This window comes from Belonocnema kinseyi, chromosome 6, assembly GCF_010883055.1.
Source record: "Belonocnema kinseyi isolate 2016_QV_RU_SX_M_011 chromosome 6, B_treatae_v1, whole genome shotgun sequence".
Classification (NCBI taxonomy): Eukaryota; Metazoa; Arthropoda; class Insecta; order Hymenoptera; family Cynipidae; genus Belonocnema; species Belonocnema kinseyi.
In genome coordinates, this window is record NC_046662.1 from 107,154,129 (window position 1) to 107,166,279 (window position 12,151).

General features: G+C 32.1%; 1 protein-coding gene across 6 annotated transcripts in view; it reads left to right on the top strand.

The window, feature by feature from the left end:
- The window catches only part of LOC117174780, a 246,670-nt gene extending 237,320 nt beyond the window's left edge, over positions 1-9,350 (top strand). For all 6 annotated transcript variants that reach the window (XM_033364144.1, XM_033364141.1, XM_033364138.1 and 3 more), the window contains 2 exons: positions 5,008-5,718; positions 9,008-9,350. In XM_033364144.1, the coding sequence (XP_033220035.1) occupies positions 5,008-5,718; positions 9,008-9,281 (985 nt within the window). In that variant the 3' untranslated portion in view covers positions 9,282-9,350. The remainder of the gene's footprint in view (positions 1-5,007; positions 5,719-9,007) is intronic.
- The last annotated feature ends 2,801 nt before the right edge of the window (positions 9,351-12,151 follow it).

Sequence of the window (12,151 nt, forward strand, 5' to 3'; positions counted from 1 at the left end):
GGAGTCTAGACTGGGATTGAAAGAGTTTACTTTTAATCCCAGTTTCGACTCCCATTTTCGCGTTTCTTTCTCCCTCTGCCGCGCTTATTGACGTCTCCTTTTAATATAGCTATGCCTAGGAAGTGCTCGGACCCTATCTTATTCACCACCTTCATACTTCCTAACATGTACCGCATTCTTTCTTCAGCCAAGATTTAGTCTATTACAATTGCCTTCTTTCCTATAAATGTGATCTCCCCTTCCTCATCACCTTTTATGTTGCCATTAAATATACATATATCCTTCTTCTATATACACAAACCACCACTATTTTGACTTTAGTAACTATAATCCTTCCTACCATTGTTCGATCCTTTCCCTTTTCTTTCCAGTCCTTCTCATCTGCCCAGGTTTCATTCGTCATAATCACTTGCCACTTTTCTAACTCCCCTTAAAATCCTTTATTCTTACTCTTCAAACCTGACACATTCCAGAAAGCTATTTTCACGTTTCTCTTTTCCCTCTCCTATTCTTTTCTCCTCACTTTTTTCCCTGTGACGTTTGAAAGCCATTCTGTTTTCTCTCTAGACTCTTTTTTGTCTCCCTTCCCCCTACCCTTTTGAACGCTTTTTCTCTTTTTTATATTTCTTCTAATTCTTCGTCCCAGCACCATTCCTCCATATTTATCCATAACCTGGCTCTCCTTGTCCACACCACATGCCCCTTTTTCCTCTCTACCCAAGCCCCCTGCTCTATTCGCCATCTCTTTTTCCTCTCCCTCCATGTCAGATATATTTCAATTATTTTCCTTCTTCCTGTCAATAATGTTTTTCCCTATATAGTTTTCTGTTTCTCCTTCTCACTCTCTACTTTTACTAGATATATTCCTTCTTTTTCTTCCTTCGTCCCAGCTATTCGCTTAAATCCTTCTACCCTTACCTGCAATCTAATGACTCTCAAAACCTTTTTTCATTTCTACTTCACCTGTTTCACTCTCCACGTTCAATACCTTAACTACTAAGTTATTTTTTCTCTTTGCCCTTTCTTTCCCTTGCAATCTTCTTTCAATCTCACTCAGTCTTTCTTTAAATCTTTTTTTACTTTGCACGTTCTTTTAATTCCCTTTAACTGCTTCCTATTTTGTTTCCTCATATGCTCATTCCTAATTTCTAAATTTCCTTACCCGTTCTTCCAACTGTTTTATCTCGCTATTTCTTTGTTCATTAACGCTTCTGTACATTCTCTACGCTCCCTAGTTTACCCCAAGCCTTGTATTCCTTCTTCTTCTAGCGTATGTCTTAATCTTTTCATTTTTCTCTTACCTTTTTCATTTCTCCACTTACATCGTTTCCCTGCCTATTCATATCCCTATTCATATCATTCAATCTCCTTCTTGTTTCCTCTCTAAATCCTTTCATGAGAGCTTCCAATTTTTTTAACCCCCCCCCCCCCCATCCCACCTATATCTTTCTGGTGTTTCCCGTTTAATCCTAACTTTCTTAGTATCCTTGTACCTTTCTAAATCATCGTCTCCGACCTCTCTTTTTCTTTTATCCAATAGGAGCTTTAAACTTGTTACTTAATTTATGTGAAATATTACTAACAATATTATTTTTTAAGAAAATGATCTATTAGGCAAATTAATTAAATGCTTTCAAATCTCCTTATCTGCATTATGAAATTTAGAAAGATAAAACACAAATACTCTTCAAGTTTATTATAAAATCAGTACAAAAAAAGGTATTTGAAAAATAAATAATAATTGACAGCGAGTATTTTGTCAATACATGTTAATGGCGCTGCTTAGAATGAATACCTATTTTACATGCTTAAACATTATATTACAAATGAAATTTCTAACGCTAACGGGGACCGAATCTACATATCTATACCTAAATATACCGCCTAGCAGTCCGGAGTGCTAACCACTGCGCCAAACCGACAGGTTGAAACTTGATGAAAAAGCCATCCTCATAAGCTACAGTTCAGAAAAGTTAAAGTACCAAATGTTGAGCTCTCTTTTTCTAATTATTTATTATTATACGACGTTATTTAATGTAAAATACACGAACTTCTAACAGAAATATCAATAAAATAATTATTAAATAAATAATTTAAATCGATTACAATTTTTCTTCGTGTAATATATATATTTTTTTGCATTTTAGACCATTTTAAAAGTTCTGATAATAACATTTAATGAGCATTTAAATTTTGTATCGACGGAACTTAGAAATTATACCACGTTGAGCAAAAATTTTTTAATAACAATTTTCTTTAATCCCTATAGTAACGTTTTGCTTTTTAGGTGTTTTAGACTATTCTACAACGATTAAGACATACCAGGTTTGTTCCAAAAATAAGGTGACTTTATGGTTTTCTCAAAAAATATTCATTTATTCCTCAATATTCCCTTGAGTTCTTTCAGCGATGCAGTTTTTATCTCCTCAATCGTTGAAAATCGATGTCCTTTCATGGGTCTCTTCAGTTTTGGGAAAAGAAAAAAGTCACTGGGGGCCAAATCCGGTGAATATGGAGGCTGAAGCATGACTGTGGTGCTGTTTTTGGTCAGAAAATCTTTCACAAGCAATAATGAATGAGCAGGTGCATTATCGTGATGCAAAAGCCACGAATTGTTTTTCCAAAGTTCCGGACGTTTTTTGCGTATCGCCTCTCGCAAACGGCGCATAACTTGAAGGTAATACTCCTTATTGACCGTACAACTTCTCTAATGGTAATTCGGCGATTTTTCAACACCATTTCTTCCACTGCTTGAACGTTTTCATCTGTTGCTGACGTGCTGGGACGTCCACACCAAACCCTTCTAACCTTTTACGCCTCTGCCAGAAAAACAACACGAGCTATATAGTCAAAACTGTGACCATATGATCGTGACGAGTGTACCAGCACAACAAAACAAAAAATTAAAAACTTGAATGTACGTAGCGTACCTCGTACATCCAATGTAATTTTTTCTGAACATTTAACATTTTTCATGAAGGTGGAACTTAGAAAATTTTCCTTAAAAAAGTAATAGGAAAAAAATGTTTTCACCTCAATTGTATAGTCAATTTCTCGAAATTTCAAAACACCCTGACAACATTTGTAGACGTGTTTTTTTTTTTTACTTTATCTTTGTACTACTGGCATAGTGCCGCCCCGGTCGTGCAGCCAACGTTCTGCCAGTACTGGGCGAGCCACCGGCTTTCTGTACTGGTGGTCAGTACTGGGCCAGTACTGCGCTGGTTGGGAACTCCGGCACACTACCGACATTTCCACCTGGGATGAATTGTTTCGGAGGTGCACTCTCAAATTAAACTTGATCTCCCTGGCAAACGTTTAGGATAGGGATTCATTATAAGTCAATCAGCTTTCTTCCGAATCATTCTAAAATCTGTATCAAAGCCAATGCGAATCAATCTAAACCAATCCGAAAGAAATTTTGAATCTCTTTGGTTCAAAAACGCTTTAAAAAAATCCAACTCAATCCTATTCAACCCGACACTTATATCCAAAAGCATCTGAATGAATCCGAAGTAAATTTTAAATCCAAAATAATTAATCCGAACACTGATTCACTCGGATTGAAAATCAATCCGGCTCCCAATTTATTCGGATTGATTCGCATTGGCTCAGATACCGATATCGGAATGAATCGGAATAGTTCTGATTAGCTCGAAGTGAATTGCTATCCGAAATTTTCGCCAAGGCTATTAACAGATGTAGAAATCTTATTACTTATTGAACGTCACATCAAAGGTAGTGTATCTCAGTGCTCCAAGGTGTGCAAAAGCAAATAATAGGTTCATGAGGTTAAATTTGTATCTATTGGAACCAGAATCTAAAATCACTTATTTTAATATTAAAAATCAATAACCTAAAGCTATGAGTCAACATTTACCATATCGTGATATTAAACGGTTTAAAAGTTTTTAACAATGAATAAAATTTTTGCAATATTCCTGATGATTTAGAAATAGGTGATATTTTTGAAGCAGATTCGGAATATCCTGAAGCACTCAATATTTCTCATAATGACCTACCATTATTTCAAGAGCATTTTGTACCCCTTCGTCAAAAATCTAAAATGCCTAAACTAATAACCAATTTTTGATTAAAAAAAGAATTACGTTCACCATTACACAGCTCCAGAAAGAAAAGCCTCCCCCCAGAAACCAGAATAGGCTTACCTTACGTTTTTCAGGTGGTTGAATCTGAATCCGAAACCATTTTGGTTGTATCACGACACATTTCGTACCTAACCTAAAAAACCCTAATTAGTCATTTTATGTAAAACATAAATTTTTGCATTGCAAAGTCGTCATATTCCAAGTTTTCTTGGTCGATGAGTTTAAATCCGAAGTCATTGTGGCTTTATGTCGCACTTCGTCTTTAACCTAAAAAACGTGAACTAGTTACTTTATAATTTTACACCTGAACCAAGTTTTGATGATGAAGAGCTTCTAAATGTTTATAACAGTTAAATATATTGCCATGTGTATGAATATCATTCCTAAACGATAAGAATAAATTATATCGCCAGGTAAAAGAATAACTTGAAGAAAGTCCAAACAGTGAAATTAGTTATAACATTTTTTGAAATCAATAATTATTAATAAGTGTTGTTGTATGGTGATAGTGTGTGTAAGAATATTATTCATGGCATTGCAAACAAACGATCGCGCAGAAAAAATTTTACATATTTAATGAAAAAGTAAATTTGTTTATAAAAAATAAAAATAACAATTAAATTTGTGGTTGGATGGCAATATATTGTGTGACTTTATCAATCGTGAGATAAAAAAAGTAATTTCTTTGAAGACAGATATTTCAACAATAAAATAAGCTTCATTAAAAAAAACTTTGAATTTCACACTATCTCTGGATCAAAACTTTTATTCTTTCTTCACTGTGTATTAGATAGCTGCATTTGTAGAGAAGACCGGCATATAGGTATCGACGTACAAACGGAAATGAGATTCTTCCTATATCTCAAATATATTATTAACGTAAAATTTATGTGTTTAGAGCTTACAAAAAGGAGAAAGGAGATTACAGGGGCTTGCGAACAGAAAAAGTGGACAACGGTGAAATCACCTGGGATATAGAGAGAAATCGCAGACTCGCAAAGTTGATTAGGAAAATCAAGGAAGATCACGTTCAGTGGTACGAAACAGACGTTGGTGAATTTAGAGGACTTCCTACCAAAGAACACACTCAATGCATTTTACTTGGCTACAGCCCCGAACCGCTAAAACTGAGAAAAATGATATCTAAATTAAGAGAAACTTTCGGTTCTCTCGAAAACAGTAATATCACAGAAATGGAAGTAGAGGATGAGAAAAAAATGTCGAAGAGGAAACATGATGAATCTGCAGACCAGAGTAGCAGCGAGGAAGAATCGTCGAAAAAACAAAAGCAGGAGGAGAGTGGACTCGGTTTCAAGGACAAAGAAAAGGCTTTGAGAAGTATCAAGTCTCTAGAAGAACGCGATGTTAACTATCAGTACAATGCTATTAAGGGCCTTGTAGGAAGGGCTAAAAGAGTAATTTCCTGTACGAAAGACGAGCATAAGATAACGCATATGAAAGAAGCAATAGAAGTTTTTGAGAAATGGATTACAGATTATAATGTAAATGGCCGTTCAAAGGACAATTTTGGATATCTGAGCTTAGATGTTGTTCATGGATACAAACCCTTAGCTGAAAATTATGGCATCGAAGATAATGGTTTTCTCGAGTAAGTGTACATAACAAATAATTGTACCGCTGGCGACCAAAAGGGGACATGGCCGGATTAAGCCTGAGAAGTATTGTCGTGAGTGTCAATTTTAAAAATCTTTCTAATTTCAATTTTAAAGACTGATACCTGTAGAAAATTTCAAGGTGCATCTTTTTTTCCTTTTGCAAAAATTTATAGGTTTTGTAGTTTTTGAGATAATTGGTAAAAAGTGGATTTTTTGAAAACGAAAAATTCCAATCTTTTTTCCCTTCAACTCGCACTAATTTAGCCCATTTTCATCATTTCCCGATTTCCCCAATACAAAGTACGTGCTTAAGCCTTCTGAAACTATCTAAGAAAGAAAAACGAAAATATTGTAATAAACAAAAAAGTTATTAATTTTTTTTTTTTGAGGCAATGCAAAAATCATGAATTTTAACCTTCAAGCGCCTCGTTTAGCGAAAGAATTTCAAGCTACGGAAAGCTTTCAGTGAGAAAGTTGTTCATTAAGGTACAAAGAAGTATTCTGGAAAGTTTTAGATCAATGGGATTAATAGTTCAAAAATTATGAATGTTTTAAAATCCAAGCGGTAATCTTGACGCTGCCCAAAAACGTGCCTGGCCGGCTACGTACGCGCTGCAGCGAACGACGTGAAGGTCAAGTCAATCTTACCAAAACAAATGCACAAAAGTAACTCCAGATATTATAATTAAAACAATTTATTTATTAAACATTCAACATATAATATTATGCATATTATTGAACAAGAATAAATTAATCAAACAATATTTTATTAGAAACTACTTTTAGTCATTTTCGTCACTCTCTTCAGTTTCTTCGGCATCTGGATTCTGAGTTTGTACTTTTAAAAAATATGATTCGAAAAATTCTTTTCCTTTAGCGCTTAAATACTGGAAGAGATTTTTTACATCCTTTATTTTGGCAGCTTATAATCCGATTCGGGGCGGAGGACTTTTCAAAAGATTTTCTATTTTAAGCGTAAGTTTAAAGAAAAAAGTGGCTGGATTTTGCAACTCATAGTTGTCAAAAACATCCACTTTTCCATCAGGAAAAACATGCAAAACGAACGCTTTGCTGATTTGGAAATTTTTTTATCTTTCGCATTTTGCCTTTGAAACATTTTTCAAAATCCTGCAGAAGATCTTCACACTTCTCGACCATTGTGAATGAAGGTGAACGAGCATTGCGAATCATTTCTACATATTCGGCTTCAGTTTCAATTCGTTCTAATTTTTTCAGCTTTTGCGAATATGTGCCAAAATTCCTATCGCACTGGCAATAGGAATGGCCTCGAACAGGAAACACATATTTAATCTCGCTTTGCAAATAAATGGACAATAAAACTAAAAAATGAAACACTGTGTAGTTTTTATTTTGTCCCGGACATGAGTCTGAAAATAATGTTATGCTGTTGAACTTGTTTTTAGCAAATTCTTTTAATACCACGTATTTAATAAAACTGAAACAGAGTTAGCACCCTTATTTACAATTCCCTCAAGAATAGGGAACATGCAACTCTGGTTCGTAGTATGTACATGTACGTTAAATAGAAAAAGCCATGCTAAACGTAGGTAAAACTGCGCGGACACGGGTATTTTTGGTAGTGGCACATTTTGTGCAAAATCAAATTCACAGCATAGACTATTATTTTCAGAGAGTATTTGCTTTTTTAACTTCAAATAAATTTCAGCATTGTTTTTGTGATTAATTACTTCTTCGTTTACATCTCCATTTGTCTCGTTTTTGTAGCAAGTTTTGCACACGTCAGTTCTAGGTAATTTAAAACTGAAGTCAACATTTCGGTTAAAATATTTAAAATAAACGGTTTGACTTATTGTCAATTTAGCCCCCGTTTTTTCTTTATAATATTTTCCGAATAATTTGTAAAGTTCTACAAGATTTAATGAAGGATTATCAAAATATTTTAGGTAGGTAGAATTTCGATTGTAATGTGAACTGTGATGTGGAATTGATTCGCAATGCTCTTCAATCATTTTTTAAAAATTTTCTGTTAATTTAAGACAACTTTCGCGTACTCCACCTACCAAATTTTGTAAAGGCTGCTTATTTAAAATCTTTTTTTGAACATTTTCAACTTTTCTTTTGTCCAAACATAGAAAAGCACAAAAAAATTTCTTACAAATCGGAACATTTTCTTCGTCAGTAGGAAATAAATATATCCAATGAATTAACCGTCCTAGTTTTTCATCTGCATTCGTTTGGATAGGATCATTGCATTTTAACAATCCTCTGAGAAACACATTTTGTTCATTATAGTTCCCGAGATTCCAAAAATTTGTGTGTACTTTTTCTTGTTGCGCATTTGAAAACTTTTGGTAACATTTTTCTCCACATCAGGATTCTATAGGTTTGAAAGATCTCTCTGGGATTAGAATATCTTTAGCAATACCGTCTTTTTTAGTTTTAGACTTTGTAATTTATTCTTTTCCGTAAAGAAATAACAAATAATGCTATTAACTTCGTCATCAAAAATTAAAAATAATTACGTTAGACTATCTACATATTATATACAGTTCAGTAAAAGAATTATTTAAAAAATCAAGAATAAAAAAGTCATAAAATATTAAATTTATGAATAAAATTTATTTAAAAATTGTATTGACGGTTTCCAATCGTACCTGATTTCTGGAACATTTTTTCTTATTTTTAATCCACGAATCTTCATTTCTAGTTCTTTTTCTACCTTGTTTCATTTTAATATCTTTTTCTTTTTAATTAATATTCTCAAAAATATTTCAAAAATCTCCGTAATCTCAAAAAAATGCTTTTCCAACTATTATTTATGCTTGTTCAATAATATCCATAATATTATATTTTAAATGTTTAATAAATAAATTATTTTAATGATAATATCTGGAGTTACTGTTGTGCATTTGTTTTGGTAAGATTGACTTAACCTTCACGTCGTTCGCTGCAGCGCGTACGTAGCCGGCCAGGCATGTTTTTGGGCAGCGTCAAGATTACCGCTTGGATTTTAAAACTTTCATAATTTTTGAACTATTAATCCAATTGATCTAAAACTTTCCAGAAAACTTCTTTCATCCTTAATGAACAACTTTCTCACTGAAAGCTTTCCGCAGCTTAAACTTCGTCTTTAAAATTAAAATTAGAAAGATTTTTTAAATTGACACTCAGGACAATACTTCTCAGGCTAAATCCGGCCGTGTCCCCTTTCGGTCACCAGCGGTTCAATTATTTCTAATCTCTAAATCTGATTCTTTTCGTGCTTTAAAAAATATATGCTTAAACGTTTTTTGTTTGTAGATTTTATGAGCAACAAGAAGGTGATTACAAGAAATTGAGATCTGTTAAATTGCCAAATTCTAATATCACATGGGATATTGAAAGGAATAGGAAACTTCGTACGATAGTAGACTATATTAACAAAAACGATGTAAAATGGTTTGTGTCGGAAGGTGATCTCACAGGACTACCTACTAAAGAACATGTTGAATGCATCATGTGGGCTTTCAGCTATGAATCTTCAAAGGTGAAGAAACTGTTGCCTAAATTAAAGGAAAAGCTCAATATTAGCTAAAAATCCGAAAGAGTTAAACTATTTCTTGCTAATAAGCTGGTTTCAAGTAAAAGTACAAATTAAAAAAAATTATACTAATATGTTTTCGAAAATAAACTGTTTACAAAAGAATGTTCGAGAAAACTGTCATAAATGATCTTGTTCTTTTCAGAAATATGCGTGTGATTCATTATTTATAAGTAAAGTTGATTTAAAAAATGTATGGGCGTGTATATTTCTTCCATAGTAATTATGTATAGTTTTATGCTTGTTCGATAAAAAATTATAAAACTATACTATCCAACGAAAGAAAGCCGTGACTACATTTGGGTTGAGTCCCATGCGTCTTCTTGTAATCTTATATTTTACATTCGCACAAGGGACTAATCATAGAAACATCACACAGAACAAGGGAAAGAAACTGAAAAGGGAGGGAGAATCTGTCCGTAAAAATAGAAATGGCCGAATGGAATTGTTAATGATTTCAAAAATATTAAATGGTTAGATGAAATTTAAAAAATTTCAATATATTCAAAATCAATTCTACGAAGTGCTGTCTGAGATTTCTAGATATTTCATGTGATTTGTTGGTATTTCAAAGAATTTAATGAATATTTTGTCGATTTCAAAGTATTTTAAAATGCTACAAAATACATCATTTAAAAGGTTTGAGGGGATTCAAAAAGCTTTGAAGAAATGCCCAAATATGTGAGAGGTTATTCATTCAACGAAAATCTGTACTGATAGTACTATTACGCCATCTTACGCATTTTACGCCTTATTAAACATTATTACGCATAATAATCGCATTATTAGGCGTTATTACACTTTATTAAACAATAGGGCGTACACAGCAATAAGTTGTTTGCGCGAAGTTCTAATACCAATGATAATTTTCTTTTTGGAGTCAAAAACACTTCCCTAAAGTTTCATAAAATTTGTTTTTTCTTCAGATTTAAGTTATAATTTAAAATATTTTATTGCCAGCTGATTTATACATGTATAGCGATAATTCCGTTTAAATATTTTGTGCCCTGTCTAATATACATTGAAGTTTCAAAAAATCGAAAAAAGTCGACTTTTTCGCTATTTTCTTATAATTAATTTTTAATTATTTTAAATTAAAATATTTAATATTAATTGATAAATAATTAATTATTTATTGAATAATGAATGATATAGTATTATAAATTACTTTCTGTACTTTCTGTAAGTGTAAAACACCACTTTCATATTTTATTACTAGAACTATGTTTTTTCTTCTTTGGAAGGTTAAATACGAATTATGGTCTGAATTGCAAACTTTTAATAGTTGATCTAATAATATAGATCAATATCTTGAAAATTGTATTAAAACACGCGGATCTCGTTGAGTTGGTATTAATTTAAGAGTTGAGAGTCGTCGATAAATATAAAATTTAAATTTAAATCTAAAAAACAATGTAAAAAAAATATTGTTAGCCCTGGTGGACCGAAGAAACCGAATGGAGCCGCAAGTGTAGCAATCAACAGGTGTCATACGTACTCATTACCGAAAATCGGTAGTATTCTGTTGGTAAAATTTTTGACCTGTTAGAGCGAGAAACTTAGCAGCGACAAAGACAGAAAATCTCCAACTATTTTTATTGCACCCTTGCGTTGGGTTTCAGTTACTGTCACTCGGCTTACCTGTCAGCTGCAGGGAAATATGAAAAATGGACAAAGATTTTATCTATGTATGCAATCCGCGTGAGAAATAATAAATTGGTATCCCATGAAATAACAAATAAAAAATTTGTAAAATTGTAATATAAATAATTAAATAATTCTAGTATTTATAAAAACTACTTTTATAACATCAGACATAGGTGAAATACTGAATATGAAGAAAAATCCTTGAAAACATACCAAGAGTGTCTCGCGTTTGTGGAAAAAAATTCAGGACTTTACCAAATTTTTCAGGACAAAAATTCATTTGTTTAGCCTTAGCGAATATAATGATATTTTTACCATCCAATAATTTGTTGTTCTTAATATAATTAAAGTGAGTGTAATTCCGTGTGTAATAATCTGTTTTTGAATGATTCATTTACCAGTTATATTTTCAAACGAATAGTTCTGTTTTCAACTAAAAAAGATCATTTTTCAGTAAATAAATACTTCAAGAAAATAGTTGAATTTTCAACCAAGGATGAATTTTTAACTAACATGATGAACATGTAAGCAAACAAATGAATTTTTAACAAAGGAGGTCAAATTTTGATTTAAAAAATACAAATTTTTAAGCTGCAGGACGAATTTTCTACAAAGCAGTTGAATTTCCAACCGTAAAATATTAATTTTTTACCAAAAAGCCAAATCTTCTACAAAATAATTTAATTTCGAAACAAAGAGAATTTTTTTAAATACCAATAATGCATCTTTAACCAAACAAAGATTTTAACAAATTAGTTGAACTTTTAGCCCAGAAGTTTGATTTTCTTACCAAAAAGACGAATTTTCAAAAGGTAAAAACTTTTCAGTCAAGAAGGAAAAAAAAATGTCGTTCAAATTGATGAACTTTTACAAAAGAGTTAATCTTTAACCAAAAAGTTGCAGTTTAACCAATAAAGCAGAAATTTCGATCCAAAAAATTAGTTCTCTACTTATAAATACGAAGTTCTAACTAAAACAGATAAATTTTCCACAAAAAATTAAAAACTATCATATTCAGGTAGAAGTTCAATTAAAATTTTAAAAACCGAACTTTCCACGACATATTTAAATGTTGAACCATAGATTTGAACCGTAAAACAAAAAAATTTAGTTGTAACATAATGGTTCAACTTTTAACAAAGTAGTTGAATTTTCATTGTGAAAAAAATTAATTTTTAGCCAATAATTGACTGGTTAAATTTTCAATTAACAAAAAA